At 33.3% G+C, this 21,607-nt stretch overlaps 1 protein-coding gene across 2 annotated transcripts in view; it reads left to right on the plus strand.

The window, feature by feature from the left end:
* Positions 1-21,607, plus strand: part of Vps39 (vacuolar protein sorting 39) — a 296,426-nt gene that overhangs the window by 264,911 nt on the left and 9,908 nt on the right. For both annotated transcript variants that reach the window (XM_090410885.1, XM_090410886.1), the window contains exons 24-25: positions 12,015-12,149; positions 15,513-15,604. In XM_090410885.1, coding sequence (XP_090267011.1) covers positions 12,015-12,149; positions 15,513-15,604 — 227 coding nt within the window. The remainder of the gene's footprint in view (positions 1-12,014; positions 12,150-15,512; positions 15,605-21,607) is intronic.

Here is a 21,607-nt window from a genome sequence, read left to right on the forward strand (position 1 = left end):
CTGGTGAGATCTTTCTGAGCAATAAATGCAAAATGTTATATTCAGGCAATGACAATCAAGGAAAAGAAGGAGTAGCCATAGTATTCAACACAAAATACGAGGCTAATCTTCTTGAATGGCAGTCAGTCTCAAGTAGAGTAATGTGGGCAAATATGAGAATGGGGAACTGGACAATGAGACTTATTTGTGCCTATGGTCCCACAGAAGGTTCTATTAAGGTAGAAGTGGAGGAATTTTTTGAGGCTTTAGAAAAAGCAACTGACACAATGAAAAATGAAAAGTTGGTCCTTGTTGGGGATCTAAATAGCAGAGTAGGAAATGATTGTGAGACATACAAAAATATTTTGGGAAAATTTGGAGAAAAGAGCAAAGCTAATAATAATGGCAAATATCTATTGGATTTCTGCTCAAGACATGGACGGGTTATTACTAACACCATGTTCCAACATAAAAATGTGCACAAATTCACATGGAGAGAAGAGGCAAGGAATAAAAAAAGTCTCATTGACTATGTTATTGTTGATAGTGATGTTTTCTCCCTGGTGCAGGACACCAGAGTGTACAGAGGATTTGAAATTGGAAGTGATCACTATTTAGTCTTGAGCAGGATAAAATTGAATTTCATATTGAAAAGAATAAAGTTTTAAAGCGAATAAAAGTTGAGCAGCTCTCAGATGTGAACTGTAGGTTAAAGTACACAAAGATTATTGAAGAAAAAATGAAAGAGTTTGAGAACAGGAATCAAACCTTGGAGATTCGGTGGAAAACTCTGAAGAAAACATTGATTGATTCTGCCAGAGAGGCATGTGGTGAGGTTATCTGTAAGGATAAAAAAATCAGAACTCCCTGGTGGACACAGGAAGTTAAAGAGGCAGTGAAGGAAAAGAAGAAAGCATACCAAAAGTTCCTGTCAAATAAGTCAGCTTGTGCTCTTAGAGAATATAGAGACAAATGCAAGAATGCTAAACACTGTGTAAAACTAGCTAAACAAAATTCATGGGAGGACTTTGGCAAGAATATAGAAAATAAATATCAAGAAGGTGGCAAAATATTCTGGAGGTTGTTGAAGAAGCCTAGGAATAGAGGAAAGAATGCTGTAAAAGGAGTTAGAGATGATAAAGGTGACATGAAAACTGGAATAAAAGATATCCTTGAAGTATGGAGTAATTACTTTGAAAAACTGCTAAATGAAGCAAGCTATGATGACAGCACAGTGGTGAAAAACACTGACCAGGCATGCAGGCAGGAATACATATCCATACTTCAAGTAGAAAAAGCCATCAAAAGCTTGAAATGTGGAAAGGCAGCAGGAGTAGATGATATTTGACCAGAAATGCTAAAGTATGGTGGTATAAGAGTTTTACAGTGGCTGCACTGCATAGTTCAGAAAGCCTGGACAGAGGGACGAATTCCCGATGTTGGAGTAGAGCTCTCATAGTACCCATATATAAAAAGGGAAATAAAATTGCATGTGAGAATTACAGAGGTATTTCCCTACTGAGTGTTCCTGGCAAGATCTATGCAAGTATACTTGAGAAACGGTCGAGCAGAATTATGGAAGAAAAGCTTGGTGAAGAACAAGCTGGATTCAGGCTAAATAGAGGCTGTCAGGATCAGATCTTCATTTTATGACAAATAGTCGAGAAAGCATGGGAATATAACAAAGATCTGTATTTAAGTTTTGTCGATCTGGAAAAGGCATATGACAAGGTGCCAAGAGAGAAGCTATTCAATACGCTGCAGTTATATGGTGTCAATGGGGCATTATATCAACCAATACTTAGTCTTTATTTGAGTTGTAAGTCAGCAGTTAGAATTGAAGGAAGTACAGGAAGATGGTTTAATGTTAAATCTGGTGTGAGACAAGGATGTACATTATCCCCTCTGTTATTCATTATTTATATGGATCACATTATGAAGAAAACTGGTATTAAACATGATATCAGAATTGGAGATGTTAATGTCAGCTCTTTGCTTTATGCGGATGATGTTATACTTCTAAATAAATCAGCTACAAGTCTGCAAGATTCTCTGACTAAATTGAATAGCAGTTGTAATAGATATGGTATGAAGGTCAGCAATAAAAAGACAAAGACAATGAAAATAGGCAGAATCATTGAAAATATCAACTGTGTTGTGAATGGAGAACCTGTGGAACAAGTAAAACATTTCAGCTATTTAGGCACGATTTTTACTGAAGACGGTAAATTAAATATAGAAATAGACAACAGAATCAGCAAAGCTGGTATGGTGGGAAGTCAAGTGAATAAATTCGTATGGAATAAGAGAGAAATTAGTCGGAACACTAAATTAGCTGTATACAAGACAGTGTTCAAACCAGTTTTAACTTATGGATCTGAGATCTGGGTCAGAAGTAAAACACTTGACCAAAGACTAGAGACCACAGATATGATAGTCCTGAGAAAGATTATAGGCGTGAACAGATGGCATCAATGGCAATATCATATTAAAAACGAGGATATTAGGAAAGAACTTGACATTGTCAGCATCCAGGAATGCGTTAGCAGAGCTAATCTCAGGTGGTATGGTCACTTAAACAGAATGGGTGAGGAAAGATTAGCAAAACAAGTGTTCTCTGCCAGGTTGGCAGCAAAACGACCCAGAGGAAGACCAAGATATAGGTGGATTGATACAGTACAAAGTGCTTTAGACGATAGAAATATAAGATCTGATAATGTTGGAGTCTTGACAAGTAACAGACTGATTTGGAGGAAATTCATCATCATCATCAAATTCCTGCCATGTACCCTCAAGGGGTGTACAGGATATGACAGTACTACATGAAAAAATTACATCATTACTAACTTCCTATCTACAATTTTCCTCCAAATCATTCTGTTACTTGTCAAGACTCCAACATTATCAGATCTTATATTTCTATCGTCTAAGGCACTTTGTACCGTAATAATCCACCTATATCTTGGTCTTCCTCTGGGTCGTTTTCCTGCCAACCTGGCAGAGAACACTTGTTTTGCTAATCTTTCCTCTCCCATTCTATTTAATTGACCATACCATCTGAGATTAGCTCTGCTAACGCATTCCTGGATGCTGACAATGTCAAGTTCTTTCATAATATCCTCATTTTTAATATGATATTGCCATTGATGCCATCTGTTCAAGCCTCTAATCTTTCTCAGGACTCTCATATCTGCGGTCTCTAGTCTTTGGTCAAGTGTTTTACTTCTGACCCAGTTCTCAGATCCATAAGTTAAAATTGGTTTGAACACAGTCTTGTATACAGCTAATTTAGTGTTCCCACAAATTTCTTTCTTATTCCATATGAATTTATTCAATTGACTTCCCACGATACCAGCTTTGCTGATTCTGTTGTGTATTTCTATATTTAGTTTACCATCTTCAGTAAAAATTGTGCCTAAGTAGCTGAAATGTTTTACTTGTTCCACAGGTTCTCCATTCACAACAGTTGACATTTTCAATGATTCTGCCTATTTTCATTGTCTTTCTCTTTTTATTGCTGACCTTCATACCATATCTATTACAACAGCTATTCAATTTAGTCAGAGAATCTTGCAGACTTGTAGCAGATTTATTTAGAAGTATAACATCATCCGCATAAAGCAAAGAGCTGACATTAACATCTCCAATTTTGTTATCAGGTTTAATACCACATTCCTTCATAATGTGATCCATATAGATAATGAATAACAGAGGGGATAATGTACATCCTTGTCTCACACCACATTTAACATTAAACCATCTTCCTGTACTTCCTTCAATTCTAACTGCTGACTCACAACTCAAATAAAGACTAAGTATTGCTTGATATAATGTCCCATTGACACCATATAACTGCAGCGTATTGAATAGCTTCTCTCTTGGCACCTTGTCATATGCCTTTTCCAAATCGACAAAACTTAAATACAGATCTTTGTTATATTCCCATGCTTTCTCGACTATTTGTCGTAAAGTGAAGATCTGATCCTGACAGCCTCTATTTGGCCTGAATCCAGCTAGTTCTTCACCAAGCTTTTCTTCCACAATTCTTCTCAACCGTTTCTCAAGTATACTTGCATAGATCTTGCCAGGAACACTCAGTAGGGAAATACCTCTGTAATTCTCACATTCAGTTTTATTTCCCTTTTTATATATGGGTACTATGAGAGCTCTACTCCACTCATCGGGAATTCGTCCCTCTGTTCAGGCTTTCTGAACTATGCAGTGCAGCCACTGTAAGACTCTTATACCACCATACTTCAGCATTTCTAGTCGAATATCATCTACTCCTGCTGCCTTTCCACATTTCAAGCCTTTGATGGCTTTTTCTACTTCAAGTATAGATATGTATTCCTGACTGCATGCCTGGTCAGTGTTTTTTATCACTGTGCTGTCATCACTGCTTGTTTCATTTAGCAGTTTTTCAAAGTAATTACTCCATACTTCAAGGATATCTTTTTCTCCTGTTTTCATTTCACCTTTATCATCTCTAATTCCTTTTACAGCACTCTTTCCTCCATTCCTAAGCTTCTTCAACAACCTCCAGAATATTTTGCCACCTTCTTGATATTTATTTTCTATATTCTTGCCAAAGTCCTCCCATGACTTTTGTTTAGCTTTTTTTACACACTGTTTAGCTTTCTTACATTTGTCTCTGTATTCTGTAAGAGTAAAAGCTGACTTATTTGCCAGGAACTTTTGATATGCTTTCTTCTTTTCCTTCACTGCCTCTTTAACTTCCTGTGACCACCAGGGAGTTCTGATTTTTTTATCCTTGCACACAACCTCACCACATGCCTCTCTGGCAGAATCAATCAATGTTTCCTTCAGAGTTTACCACTGAATCTCCAAGGTTTGATTCCTGTTCTCGAACTCTTTCATTTTCTTTTCAATAATATTTCTGTATTTTAGTCTACAGTTCACATCTGAGAGCTGCTCAACTTTTATTCGCTTTAAAACTTTCTTACATGTTATTCTTTTCAATATGAAATTCAATTTTATCCTGCTCAAGACTAAATAGTGATCAATTCCAATTTCAAATCCTCTGTACACTCTGGTGTCCTGCACCAGGGAGAAAACATCACTATCAACAATAACATAGTCAATGAGACTTTTCTTATTCCTAGCCTCTTCTCTCCATGTGAATTTGTGCACATTTTTATGTTGGAACATGGTGTTAGTAATAACCAGTCCATGTCCTGAGCAGAAATCCAACAGATATTTGCCATTATTATTAGCTTTGCTCTTTTCTCCAAATTTTCCCAAAATATTTTTGTATGTCTCACAGTCATTTCCTACTGTACTATTTAGATCCCCGACAAGGACCAACTTTTCCTTTTTCATTGTGTCAGTTGCTTTTTCTAAAGCCTTAAAAAAATTCCTCCACTTCTACCTTAGTAGAACCTTCTGTGGGACCATAGGCACAATTAAGTCTCATTGTCCAGTTCCCCATTCTCATATTTGCCCACATTACTCTACTTGAGACTGACTGCCATTCAAGAAGATTAGCCTCGTATTTTGTGTTGAATACTATGGCTACTCCTTCTTTTCCTTGATTGTCATTGCCTGAATATAACATTTTGTATTTATTGCTCAGAAAGATCTCACCAGTTTTGGTCTTTTTTGTTTCAGTCACCCCTATTATGTCGATCTGGTACTTATCTAATTCCTCAGCTAGCTCCATTTCTTTGTCATTCAGGCTTCTTACGTTGATAGTACCGATCTTTAATAATGATGTAATTTTTTTCATGTAGTACTATCATATCCTGTACACCACTTGAGGGTACATGGCAGGAATTTGATGATGGTGATGATATATATATATATATATGTTAAAGATACCAAGCTATTTTAAACCTTGTTTTACTCCATTTCCCAAGTAAGCAAACAGACAAGTAAGTCAAGTTTGCGCCTGCAAGTATTGCAAGTCTAGGTGATCTCACACGTAGTGCAAGACCAAGGCAACTCATGGTAAAAGTCTTGCACTACGTGTGGGATCACCTAGACTTGGAATACTTTCAGGTGCAAACTTGACTTACTTGTCTGTTTGCTTACTTGGGAAATGGAGTAAAACCAGGTTTAAAATAGCTTGGTATCTTTAACATTTATTATACCGAAGGTAAAATACTTACTACATATATATATATATATATATATATATATATAAAGAGAGAGAGAGAGAGATGGCTTGTGTACATTTGTATGGCGCATATATATTCACACTCACCATCTTAATTTCCTTTTTTTATATATATAGCAATCCCTTGATGCATTCTTTAAAACAGGCACATTGTTATCATCGAAAATACACTAATCAAATATATAACCTATGATGAAAAGTATAATTCGTTCCTCAAATTTCTTTTTTGACCCTTAATTTTTTTTATAAAAGGATTAGGGTATGTCTCAGCACCTAGTTAAAGAAAAACCATGAACCATGAAAGACAATAAAACATACTCAGAATATAAATTTATTATTTTAATTTTTAACCAAGAATTGTTTCTTTTTTTCATACAACTGACAGTATGGTTCTATTGCCACTTCTACTCTTCTGCAAATTTTACTGCTTCTCTCTTCATCAGAGTCAGCCTCTGAGCATTGCTGCTTAAAAATTTCGATTGTACAAAAAATATTTTCAAATTGTTTCTGTGAAATCTCTTTTGGCTGACTGTCAGTGGTTAAATTTTCTTCATGTTCTTCAGGATCTTCCAGTTGTGCATCTAAATTTAGCAGTTTGGAATCACTCAATTCCTCAGAATGAGATTTAATTAATCTTGGATGTTATCATTGTCAATCTCATCAAACCCAGTTCATGCCCAATGTTGGCAATTTCCTCAACAACATTATCCATTTCATTTGAAAAGCTTCTAAAATTATTTGCGCAATGTGTAAGAAAATGTGCTTCCAAACGGCTTGCTTATTGCTAGCAGCAATTTCATTCAACTTTGCGACTTTATAACAGGCTGATATTTCTCTGATTTGGTCAGAAAAACCTTGGAAGGCATTTGCTTCCAAAAAAAAAAATGCCAGTTTCATCAACATTAAATATTTGTTGGTCACAATAGCCTCTTTCTTCCACAATTTTATTCAAAATCTCTGAATAATTTGCAGCCACCTCCTTATCTGCACTTGCAGCTTTGCCTGTGATTCGAACATTATGTAGACTATTTCTCCTTTTGACTCAAACCACCCAGCACTATCATGGAATTCTTCTTTTCCATCATTGATAGCCCTTTCTTTCAAGACTGCAAAGAGACTTAAAGCTTTTGATTTAATAAGGTCAGTGCTTAGTGGGATCTGTTTTTGGTTACAATCTTCAATCCATGTAGAAAGACATCTTTCTAATTCAATCATTATAATACTTTGATTTTGAGGTCTGCATGCATGATGAACTTGAAGCAGCCTTACCGTTCTCTTTGTATTCAACAACTTTGCTTAAAATTGCTCTTATAGTTGATTCACATTTTGAGTTCTTGTCCTGTCTTTGCTCTGGACTCGCCTTGTTCATTTTTCTTTATTATTTCAAGTTTTTCTTCCAATGAGATTACTTTTCGAATCTTTTTCACACTTTCACTTTTTTGATCACTAATTCTTTTACTCATGATTAAAGATTGGGAAAATAGGGAAAATACTTTAAAATAAAAAAAGTAAGGAAAACAATTGCAAAGGAGGCATGAGATATGATCAGCAAAATGCTATGTAATTAGCAGACGACATAAATTTGGGTGGGAAATTTGTAACAGTGTACATGGAAATAGTGTGGTATGCCATTAAAAATAACTTTGTAAAAGTTATGTTTTAAATTGGTAACTAAATTATTTCATCCTGGTGAGTTATTTTTTAAAAAGTTAGTTATAAAAAAATGTATAGATAGAAAATTTTTAAAATCTGTAACATTTATTTTTAAGATGTATATAGGCACACTAATCGAATTTCAGAGGCACATTAATTGCATTTGGGTATAGAAACAAAAATGACACACTAATTGGAGATGCATTAATCGAGGGATTGCTGTACATATTTAAACACAAATGCATGACAGGGCCACATGTTCGACACTGCTGATTAGATAATCATTACACATCACTTTAATTAACTTATCCTTAAGCCATAACAACTGCAATTCTTTCTTAAACCTACTTAAATTCATTGCTGAAAGCTATTTCACATATTTTTACAGAAAGTAAAAAATTAACTTCTTATATTTGTTCTCTCTCTCTCTCTCTCTACTCCACTTCACAAACTTTTTATTATGCTCTCTTGTAGAGTCATCTGTTCAGCCAAGTATCACAGACAGAATGTATTCGTGGTTCTTGGCTGAGCCAGTTGTTTATCCAAATGCCACAAATTCATGCTGTCTGCTCTGAACTAACTTATATGACTGAAAATGAAGTTCAGTTATGTAAACCTAAACATGTATATTCAATAGTCAAAAATAAAACATAAGCAAAACCAGTAAACAAGGAAGATGATGAATCAGATGAACTATAGATTTTGAAAGATAATTTTGTGGTTCCCATCCACGAAAGGTTATTACTAAACCTATAGTACATTTGTTACCATGCATGGGCAAAGGATTTTTTTTTTTTTTTTTTTTTTTTTTCATTTTTATCAGTTTTGCATTTTTTTTTTCTTTGTTTTTATTTATTTTTACATAGTCCAGAAACCCTGCTCTACAGACCAAACATAGAACTTTTTCAAGCCACTTCAGGCTTCCAATTAGTAAGACAGGAGCTCACACTGGGTGATGAAATTCATCTCCCACCTAAAAATTAAAAATATGAAACTAAAAAAAATTTGAAAACTAAAAATTAAACTGAAGCCTTTTGGCTCTTTATTTTAGTAATTACTAAAAATTAAAGACCAAAATGGAACAAAAACTAATAAAGTATATACAGGACCAGCAACATGAGTGTGCTGACTGTTTCGTGGAGGTGTATTACAGTAGATGATAAACATGCAAAACTGACTATGAGCTTATCACGTGGTTTAAGATTATGCATTAAGAGAAGTTCAGTTGATTTGAGAGTAACAGGAAATTTGAGTAGGCTGAGATTAATGAGAAATAATTTATTTTGATTAATTGCCAAGAGGGCAAGATTAAATAGTCTTTTTGTGTTTATAGATCCTGGTTGGTTCTTATCACTAGAGATTTGGAGTAATATAATTTGATTTCATTTTCTTGGAAATCAATGATTATAACTTTTTTTATTTTGAGGAGTGTTTAGATTGTGTGGCATACAATAATATTTCAATAGTGAGATTTTTGTTGATATTATTGGGTGTGTTTTTGTTTGCATTTCTTTTTTACTGGTGGAATGCAATTGTTCTGATATGGGGATATTGGAATCTCAGTAATGTTCTAATAAATAAGACTAAAGAATAAATATGGCATCATGATTGGTAGTTAAACTTATAAACGACATTATGCCATAGTAATACATCAGTCTGAGATATTGTGGTTTTGTTTCAGTAAATTTTGTAGTCTGGTGCTTGTGATGAAGACATTTCAGTAATTAGAATATTTGAAGATGTGTTGGATGGCTTTGTAAATAGTGTGGATATATGGGAATTTTAGAATAGTGCAGAAGTTGAATAAGTTGCTTTCAGAGAGGGACATATAATGTTTGCCTGGGTGAATGGCATGGCATAATCTATTAATTGTTGAGAGTATTAGTAAAAATACATGTCTTTTAGGTATGTGATTTCTTGGTTTAAAACAGTGTTTGATGAATAATATTTGTGAGCATTAATAAACTGTATTGAAATAACCAATCTTTTGATACAGTAAGGGTGATTGAAAATACTACTCAAAATTATACAAAAAAGACTAACAAAGAAGGTTGAAAAATATGTTAGCAATGACCAGTTTGGATTCAGGAAACAGAAGGGGACAAGAGAAGCAATCCTAGCTCTAAGAACAGTTACTGAAAGAAGATTGGAGAAGAATCAAAATACTCTGATAGTCTTTCTTGACTTGGAGAAAGCCTTCGATAGTACTGACTGGAATCAAATGTTTCACCTCCTAAAAACAATAAAGGTAGATTGGAGAGATAGAAGGCTCATATTTAATCTTTACAAGCATCAAGAAGCCCTAATAGAAGCCACCAGCAATACAACAAAAACTGCAATAGCAAAAATACATAGAGGTGTAAGACAGGGGTGCTCTCTTTCACCCATATTGTTTAATCTGTACATTGAAGATGCAATAAATAAACTGAAAGAACTAATAGAAACCGGAACTAAGATAAATGGAATTGATATTAACTGGCTACAGTTTGCGGATGATATAGCAGTTTTAGCTGATAACGAAAACAAACCGAAAGCCACCCTAACAAAGATTGAAGAAATCTTCACACAGTACAGCCTAAAAATTAATTATAAGAAAACAAAATTATTAATTACAAGTAAAGCAAATCCAATGAAAATAAACCTGGAAATAAATAATAACCTACTACAACAGGTTTCCTCTTTTAAATATCTTGGAAGTCTTATCATAGAAGATGGAAGAACCCAATCAGATATTAAAGCACGAATAATCCTAACCAAAAAAGCATTCTATAACAGAAGAAACATTTTTACCAGTAAAAGACTCAGCATCCAGCTCAAAAAAAGGCTAGTGAAAACATACATGTGGAGCATTGCATTATATGGTTGTGAGGCCTGGACTCTAACAAAACATGACATGAAAAAGTTGGAGGCATTTGAAATTTGGTGCTGGAGAAAGATGATGAAAATTAGTTGGACAGAAAAGAAAAGTAATGAAGTTCTGAATATAGTTCATGAAGAGCAGTCATTAATGAAACACATCAGTAAGAGAAGAAAAAGCCTAATTGGACACCATTTGAAGCATGGGGGACTGATTACAGAAATAATGGAGGGGACTGTAGAAGGAAAGAGGCCACGAGGCAGACCAAGAATTTCATATATAAATAACATAATGATGCTAACTGGCGCTAAGAGTTATGAAGAGATAAAAAGGAAGTCACAAGACAGGATGTTGTGATGTGCTGCTATATTTACCAATTTTTGGATTGATGCACCAAAGAAGAAGAAGAGAAGGGTGATTAGAGGAGAAACATAAGTAGTTTGCAGTGTTGATAGGTTTATGGTGTACCTTAGTACCAATATAAAGGATAGATCTGATGAGAGTCAAATTTAAGAATTTTATAGATTTATCCTCTTCATATTCAATAGAAAATTTTAGTCTGTGGCTAAAGATGTTTAAAGGACCAGTTAGCTTGCATATATCAATCTTGTTACTGATATACAGGACCACTGCCTCCCTTAGAGGGGCACCTGCTATGGGTCCCATACTTTAAAGGGCCTCACGTATCACAAACACACACAAAAAAAACTTTAATTAAATAAGAGGTAAAAAATAAAATATTCAGAATCATTCTTATGAAAAATAAGATGTTAGAATAAATATATAATTTATGAATTACATATGTCTATTTTATTACTCATCCAAACATTCCATCAATCAACACCCAGGCATGTGCAATAATAAAGTCAGACATCATTGATATTTTGCCAGATTAAAGAAACCATAACTTAACATACATTTTTCAGTTTATATCATTATGAAGGTCTATTTGTCAAGGCAGGAGGATAGAACATATTTTGTTTCACAGTTTATTAGCTTCATTTATAAGTTTTTAATATTTATGATGATATATTTCGAAGGTATTATGAAGGTATATTTGTCAAGATAGATAAATTAAACTTAGATGAGAAAAAAAAATTTAGATGAGAAATAATTTTTATATTTATGAAATTAGCAATTATTGCCTAACACACACACACATTTATGGGAAAAGGTAATATCAGTATAAAGAAATGTGTAGATATTGAAATTTGTTATTTTATTATATTTCTTAATTCATTATAGATAATATAGTATTAGCCTTTTATTGTGAAAATGTGTGTAGTCATGCCTTGATATTACTATGTTTATCATATATAGTTCCTGATTAGAACATCTCATTATTTAATTATGATTATATTTTGAAAACTAGACATTTTGGTTTTTTAGGTCATGGATATTCTTCCTGATGACATTCATGTAGAGCAATTAAGAGACTTTTTAAGCAATGTTTTAAGAAATACTGTGATAAAAAGGCATAGCTCTCAATTAAACAGAGGTCTTCTTCTAGCTGAGTTGCTTCAGGTTTGTTTCAGAATTAAAATTTGTTATCAATGTACATGTTACATTTGTTATTAAACTTAGACATAAAAATCATTTTTTGGAAACAAAGCAAAACCTATACATCAGACCTATACATTTCACATTGCAAAAAGAGTGATTTAGCCTATCATTTAATAACAGTATATGGAATAACTGACAACCTTCCTTACCCTTCTGAGAAGGTACCAGTTAGTGATGGAACATATCAAAATCTAAAGCAAAAGTGTTTAGCTTCTGTTTTGGATCTAACTTATGATTTAGATAAATGGCCTGAGCACTAACTTGAACCTTTTCAGAGGGATAAGAAAGGTTGTTATAGTTAATTCACATTTGACTTGATTGTATTTTCATATGTGTCCATTTGGGGTTAGTTGAGAAATTGGCTTGTTGAGTCATAGTAGCTCAGTGAGCAATGTTTTTGCATATGGAGCAGATAGCTCAGATCTGCATCATGTTGAAGTCAGTTGTTTTAAAATCATTATCTTCTATACTGGCTTGCCAGAGAAAGGGGAGTTGTATAATTTTATATTGTGAACTCTGCTTAAAAAAAAAAAAAGTCATTCTTTTATAACAGTCAAAATGTTACAAACTGTCACAAATAGTATTAAATACATCAGGCTAGGATTTGTTTGCAGAATTCAAATAGCACAAATTAAACACAAAAACCTGCTTACACCAGGAACATTAAACAAATTTTATAGCTGCTTGCATTTATACCCTCCACCACAATTGGGAATATGATTTGGTTTTATTATTGAAACTATCACAATTGTTAGATTGTAGTTAGTTTGGCAGTAATATGAATTCTTTGTCATAATTATGTAAGGTGTTTATACTATGTAAGTTATGTATTTTTGTATAATCTTATATACTATGTAATTTCTGAAATTTTGCAATATAGTTTTTCACTTGTCTAGCTTGACATAATAGCATGCATTCCGGCCGGCAGTATTATTTTAAAATAGAATGAAAATCATCTTTGAATTTTTGATACGTACCATCAAGGAGTGTATAACCAACTACGATGGCACTACATAGTTAAATTTACATTATTATTAATCTCTTATCAACAATTTTCTTCCAAATTAGTCTATTACTTATCAACTCCAAGTAATAAACTGATTCTAGAATAGTAAGAAAAAGACCCAGAGGAAGAAGACCTAGTTGGATTGATTCAGTCAGAAGTGCCGTAGAAAACTTAAATGTATATTCACTAATACTCACAAGTATTAAAACCTGTTTTACTATCCTTTTTATCCCATTCTGTTTAAGTGACCATATCACTTTAGATTATCCCTTCTCACACACATGCTTGAATGCAAACAATGTCAAGTTTCTTCCTAATGTCTTCATTTTAATATACTCCTGCTGCTGATACCATCTTTCGGGCCTCTAATTTTTCTCAGAACTCTCATACCTGTGGTCTCTAATCTTTGATCAAGTACTTTATTTTTAACCCAACTCTCTGATCCATAACTTAAAACTAGTTTGAACACTTACTGCTAGTGTAGTGTTTTTGCTAATTTCTCTCTTATTCCATATAAATTTATTCAACTGGCTCCCTACCATGACAGTTTGGCTTTCCAAATTTAATTTGCTATCTTCACTAAAAACTGTGACTAAATAATTGAACTATATTAACTTGTTCTATGTGTTCTCCATTGAGAATGCAGCTGAAGTTTTCTATATTCCTGCCTGTTTTCATAGTTTTGGTCTTTTATTGCTGATTTTCATGTCATATTTGTTACAGCTGTTATTCAGTTTAGAGAATCCTGAAGACTTGTACTAGATGTGTTTAGGAGTACATCATCTGCATAAAGCAAAGAGCTAAATTTGATATCTCCAATTCTGATATCAAGTTTAACACACTTTCTTTCATAATGCGGTCTATATAGATGATGAATAAGAGTGGGGTAACATGCATTCTTGTCTTACACCTGATTTTACATCAAACCATCTTTCTCTACTTCCTTGAATTCTAATTTCTGATTTATAACTTAAATATAAAGTGTGTTGCTCACATAATGTCCCATACACACCACATAACTGTAACACTTTGAACAGCTTATTTCTGGGCACCTTTTTTATGCCTTTTTTCAGATATATAAAATTTAAATACAGATCCTTGATATATTCCCCATGGTTTCTCAACTACTTGTCTTGAAATGAAAATCTGATCTTGATAACCTTGTGTTTCTCTAAGCTTCCCTTCCACAATTTTTCTTAACCTTTTCTCAAGTATGTTTGCATAGATCTTAGCAGGAACACTCAGTAGAGAAATTCTTCTGTAATTCTCACATTCCATTTTATTTCATTTTTTATAAATGGGTACTATGAAAGCTTTACTCCGGTCATCTGGAATTTGATCCTGTGATAATTATGCAGTATAGCCACTCCAAAACTTTTATACCTCCATATTTGAGCACTTCTCTTGAAAATTTTCTACTACTGTTCTGTTAGTGCCAGAAATATGTATAATGGTACAATATGATAAGAATGAAAATAAGTAAATGAAAAAAAAAAAAAAGTAATTGCAAACATACAATTACTCGGCTGTCTTCTCTGTAGACAAGAATGCTGCCATTTGAGCTATCAGAGTTCATCTTGCCAGTATATTAATTACCTCAGTTGATGCAACTGTAGAAAATAAACTTGTGCTATAATGGTAGAAGCTTATACTTGCAATTCTGACCACAAATTTCAGAGGTGGTTCCACTGAAACATGCCGATTTGGAAGGTTACAATTAAGTAGGTTTTCTACAAGGTTATTTAAAAGAGGGGGAGATAAAGCATAATTCTGTATGAAAATATTTTCAGATAACAGCCAACAATTTGTGAATTCCAGTTTGCCATTGTGGCCTAGGTGTATTTTCATTGTTTGTATCTTTTAGTATATGTCCATACTTGAAAAAGTAATTTCATTTGGTTGTTGTTAACTGCTTGTTGTAATCTAGTATTCATTGTTTTTTTCCAGTTTTATTGTTATTCTTGCAGTGAATATTTGGGTCAACAATGATTGAAAAATAACACATGCATGCAAACTGAGCCACAGAGACTAGTTGGAATCCTGTCATCCAAAAGTGTTTGTTTTGGACATTCTATGATAACTTTTTGTTATACTGAAGTAATTTGCTATTAAAGTAAACAAACATAACTGCTTTTTCTGCCTAAGACATGCTTATTCATGTTTGTGAGTAATTACTTTTAATTATTAATAATAGACATTTTTTTTGTCTTCTATTATATCTATAGAATTAACTGTTATATTTGCATTGTTTTTGTAAATTATATGCATGAAGACAGTGTTGGACTCTAATAATTTAATTTTTGTTTCTGTTTCTTTAGGTTCAGAGTCAAAGAATACAGCATCAATCTTTTAAAGTATTAATATCTGAACTAGATGTTTGTAGGGTATGCCAAAAGAGGATTGGGAGAAGGTAACTTAGTTTTTGCATTAGAATAATAAGATTAGCTATTTTTAATGTGCATAATGTTACACATACTGACCACTAAATTAGAAACTTATTTAATACCATGTTAGACCTCCTTTAGCATGAATTATAGCACATATGCAGTTTGGCATAGATTTTGCAAAGTACTGAATTGCATCCATCCAATGCCAACAGGCATTCACCAGAGTCCTTTAACTGGTTCAGATTTGATAGAAGAGGATTTTGCTCTCAGATCTGTTTTTTTTTAACATATCCCATACATTCTCATTAGGGTTCAGATGTAAGGGCTTTGTGGTGGCCAGAGATGGTGGATTGTTCAGCAAGCACTGCCATGCTTGCTGAACAATTCTTGCATGATGGACAGTACCATTGTCATCCATGAAACAACCATCACCTGCTGGATAAAAAGTCAACATTGCAGAATGGGCTTGATTGACAACAGTGTTCAGATATTCCTTGGAGGACACCCAACCTTTCAGTAGTGCCGTGCTGTGGGTAGGAGGCACCCTTGTGCAAAACCTTTTCACCGCCCCCATAAAATAAGTTTCCATGAAAAATTTTTGCGAAAAATTTTATTTTGTTAAAAGTACAAAACAGTTTATATGCAAACATAAAAATAAATTTTATTTAACAATAGTAGAACATTGTAATCACTAAAATTCATTAATAAGGAATTTTTAATAATAAAAATTCTCAAAAATGTTTATTTCGTTAATATATAAATACAACAGAATATATATATAAACAAAAATTACTTTTATTTTGATATAAAAAGAAATATTATTACATAACAAAGATAATTTGGAGATATGCTTTTAACTATTTAACAATTAGGATAAATATAGATTTATTTTACATATTTATCCATCTTGCTTTTGCTGCCACAAAATTTTTAATAATATCTTTAATGTCTAATGAATCCACAATATTATTTTCAATTGATATAATTGATAAATCATTTAAACGCTCTCTAGAAATTGTTGACCGCAAATAATTTTTTATTAGTTTCAGTTTTGAAAAACTTCTTTTCCCTGATGCTTCGGATATTGGTAATGTTAAATAAATACGCATTACAATCACAGTATTCGGGAACGTGTCGGTTAATTTATTTTCGTATACATAATTTAAAACATCCTGAGGAGCCGACTCTTTTTTTAATAAAACATTACAAAGTTTTTAATTCCTCAAATAAAGTCATACCATCAATATCGTGATTGTCGCTCAGTTTTAAATGCAAATCTTTACAATGTTTCATTAAATCTTCATTGCTCCAATCTTTTAATTTACCAATGTCTCTTATAACTTCAAAGTCCTCGTTGTTTTAAGAGTATGAATCTTCCCATGACTGAACTTATTGTCATGTCTAAAATCACAAAGAAAAAATTTATTTTAAAATTTTGTTTAGGATCATGCGTTGTCTCATCTGATGCTTCGTAGCCAAGCATTTTTGTTTTTGTTATTTTGCGAATGTCTTCAAAAATTGGATCAATATTAAGATCGTTTGCTACTTCTTTTACGGTTCTAATAATATTTTCAAAATATTGGTCTGTTCGACGAGTATTTAATTCTTGTATAACATAATCAAGATTTTCTGTAATTTTCCTGTATGTCGGATTCTGCATTCAAATCAAATGTCAGATTCTGCATTATTTTGCTTGCAACATTTACGAGATGTAAGATTTCGTACCAAGCATGAACAGACCAAATAAATATAAATAAATAAATCTTTTAAATTAAGTTGTCTGCCTGATATCAAAAAGAGCCTGGTAAATTTCCTTGATATTATTTTTAAGTGGCTTTATTGCTTCTATTCTACTTTCCCACCTAGTAGCAGAAAGTTTAAAACATATTCGTGTTTTAAATTTAAAACACGAATATGTTTTTTAATATAGCCCAACACTTTCCAGATATTTAAAAATAATTATATAATTCCTATATTACCCAAAAAAAATTTACAGTTTCACAGGATATCTTAGCTGCATCATTAACTACCAAATTTAATGAATGAGCAGCACATGGAATAAAAAAAAGCCCTTGAATTTATTTCAAGGATTTTTTTCTGCAGTCCATTATACTTGCCTCATCTATTTGAACCGTTATCATAAGCTTGGCTGCGTAAATCCAAAATGTTATATTCAAAAATTTTAAATAACATTTTATAAATTCAAATAGTCCTTGCCCAGTGCTATCTTCTACAGATTGAAAACCCAAAAAATGTTCATGAATTTCTGCTATATTTGTATCTTAATTTTGATTAACTATTAAATTATTTAAGGAATTTACAACGTATACTGGAATATTAATTGAAAGAAACTTTAATAAATACTTCCTATATTTCAGCAATGCCACATTGCCATCTTCATGGGAACATACAAATATGACATGTGCACACAGGCAGTACAAAAAGCAAATGAGGCAGAAGATAAGAAACTACTGTTGTTTCTAAAGTCCTAATGATGCCCCCTAGCGGGCGATATTGGGTTGTCTTGGCCATTGGGCTGATGTTCTCATGATGTAAGTCTCCCAAATTTGGAACAGCCTCATGCACCCAAATTTGTTGAGGTTTGGAACGTTTTTTTAGAGCTGAGGCTGATTCTATGAATAATCTATGAATAATCTTTCGTACTTAAACTTGCTACGGTGTATTACTTTGGCTTTCTTCCAATGTATTCTGTGGCGGGTATCTAGAGCATGGTCTGCAAGCCCAGAGTGGCTGTACTGGTGAAACCAGATGTAGTCCTTGTGTTCTGTGATATTCACTGTCCTGTCTGTTTGGCCATAGTAGGACAGTTTACAAGGGACCTGGCATACCCCAGGTAGGTCTAGGGGAAGTGGTTGGTCTTTGATAGAGCAGATAAGGGATGCCAACCTTTTATATGGTCTGTAGCAGGAAGTCAGGTCATATTTTTTAAGGATTTTGGTTATTTTTTCAGAGGTGCCCCAGATGTAGGGAATGGTGATAGATTTAGTGTAATCTTTATTGTGAAGGGGAGGAGGGGGTTGTGGTTTACTGGTTTTAATATTTTTTGAGGGTTATAGCCATTGGCTAAGAAAGTATTAAGGATGTGGTTTAGTTCCGTGGTTAAGGCATTGTCATCTGAACAGATTAATTTTGCCCTGTTATATAGTGTTTTAATAACCCCATATTGTTGTGAAGGGAGTAGGATTGCTGGTGAATGTATCTGCCTGTATAAACAAGAGAAAACTTGTTTATACAGGCAAATCCATCCATCTGGAGAGTGATTAGAGTGTCTAGGAAAAGGGAGGCTGTTGTTTTCCTCTTTTTTCCAAGGTGAACAGGACTCTGGGGTGTTGGTTGTTTAAGTGTGTTAAGAAGGAGTGGAGTGTATCTGAGCCATGTGGCAAATAGCGAACACATCATCCATGTAACGAAGCCAAATAGTGGGTTTTTGTGGGGCAGAGTTTAAGTCTTTCTCTTCAAAAGTCTCCATAAAGAAGTTGGCCAAGGGTGGGGAAAGTGGTGAACCCATGGCTGTCCCCTCTATCTGTTTGTAGAATTTTCCTTGCCAAACGAAATAGCCTGAGTTCATTGTGAACTGAGATATCGGGAGGAAATTTGGCTTGGATGAGCTCTAAGGTTTCCTTGTTTGGGACATTTGTGAATAGGAAGGAGATGTCCAAGCCAAATTTCCTCCCAATATCCCATATATATATATATGGGATAATCTGTTAAGGAGTTAAGAAGAAAATAATAGGTAAATTTATAAAAAAAAAAATGAAAATTATTCAACTGTACAACAAAACAGTCATTTATAATTTATTTTTTTAAAAAAATGTTCTAAATGTTTTTTGTGAAAACTAGAGGTTCGATTAAAATCAAAATTTATTTTGGCTGGTAAATTTTACCACCCTTTTTATTTTAAAGTTTCACCAAATGCTTACTGTCGAAAAAAAATCGATTATGTTATAGTTTCTTACCTTCCAAATTTGCAGAACAATGTCACTGTTTCAGTCACAATCACACATCCACAAAGGGCAAAGCACAGTGTAAGAATGAATTCACTCTCTGTCTTAAACTAATAATTTCCAATAAAAATATAATAAACAATCGAGAATATTTATACAATTTTTGCTGAGTCGATGCTTACTCTGTGAAATAAAAGCTGTGGTAATATTGATAACATTTCACACTTCAAACAAATTATAATAAAACTGGTGATGTATTAAGTTAAAAATATTGTTAGATTATTAAGAATTCATAATAATTTGACTGATTTTAAATTTCATTTTTATTGCATTAACTATAATTTCTAATTGTGTAATTTATATAGTACAATATAATTCAGGAATAAGAAAATTTATATATTTTTTTTTTATTATTTCCCGTGGTGAAATGGCGCCCCTCATCTTCAAGTGCCCTTGTGCAGGGCACAATGCCATGGCCCAGCTTTCAGCAACATCAGGGGATCCATTCTGTACCAACAGAAACATGCTCCACGTATGACACTACCTCCAGAACCTTGAGCTGTGTTTACAAGGCAAGCTGAGTTCATTACTTTATGGGGCTCCTGCCACACTGTACCTTGAATTCGGACCACATGACTTTTTTTTCCAGTCTTCGAATGTCTAGTCATTCAGAGCTTGATAAAGAGCTTATTGTGGGTGCCCATCTTGCTGGAACTATGATTTTGAAAACAGCAGAGCTAATTGGTTTCTCAAAAGTTGAGATATCCCGGGTGTTTAATCAGTGGAAAAATAATCCACGATAAACCTTACTGAGCATTAAATAGTTGTCTAAAACTTGATGCACATGACCAAGTATTTTGAATATATGCTTCATAAGGGACATTTACATACATCTGCATAAAGGTTTCTAATTCAGTGGTCAATATTTGTATGTTTGAATAAGTCATCATTCACTTATAGCATCCTATAAGCAAAATAGATTTTTGCAGTTGTCTACTTTTCCATATTTTTAGTATACTTGATTTATCTTCATAAGCCATAGTACTTATACTCCTAATCAGGGCCTATCCTTTTATTCTATTGATGTCAAAAGTGCCATTTGTCTTAATATTCCATGTCAGAGTATATAACTTGGAATCCCATGTCTTTTGATCATTTCCTCTGGCTAACATCTCTTGAATCTGTTAAATTCATAATGCATAAATTCACTCTCCTAATGCAATCAGTTCTGAATTTTTTGAGTTTCTTTCTTTAAAACTTGGTTTTCTTCAAGTCTAGCTTTCCTGATAATGGAATCATCTTTGTCATTAAAAATCTCCTGATACTTGTGGAATTTGTCCAGTTCTAACATTTGTACCCCAGAGCTGACACTTATTTAATGTTGCCTTTTCACACAATCCTATTCCACTGATGTTTACCCTGCAAGTTGGAAATTGCATATGTTAAATGCATTCTTAAGGGTAACAAAAATTACCATTAATTCCCCTCCCCACTTCTCTCTAACACACACACACACACATCATTTCTTTCTAAAGTATTTGTATTTCCTATTAGAGCAAATGTGTGATGCTAGAATAAAAAGTATAAAATATTTGATGGAATCCTTTGATGAAATCAAAAATTTCCAGCTTTTTGCTTTAAGCACAAAATGTAAAGTAAAAAATATATATTAGCTCTGCAACCTTATATGAATAAACTCTTAGAAATGCAAAGATGTGGTAATAAACCAATAGAAAACATAATCTCTGAAGAATCCATCTTATCATTTTTGAGATTCTACTATGATAAAGTACTAGTTTCAGCTTTTGGTTCCACCATAGACACGAACCTACTGATATCAATGACCATGGGTTAAAAGTCACTGGTAACAGACTAAAAGAGAGTGTCACTCTAGTCAGAGTTTTAGAATACAATGCAAAATGCATTGTTAATTGTATTCCTACTTGGGGCTTTTAACCCATAATTTGAAGGTTGTTGAGTATCAATAGCTTTCTGCCTGTCACTCAGAAGAACCAAAAATTTGAAACAGTGCTATCTGGTAATAGAATCTTTAAAATGCAA

The sequence above is a fragment of the Typopeltis vanoorti genome, chromosome 21, assembly GCF_054136105.1.
Source record: "Typopeltis vanoorti isolate ZY-2024b chromosome 21, IOZ_Tvanoo_1.0, whole genome shotgun sequence".
NCBI lineage: Eukaryota > Metazoa > Arthropoda > Arachnida > Uropygi > Thelyphonidae > Typopeltis > Typopeltis vanoorti.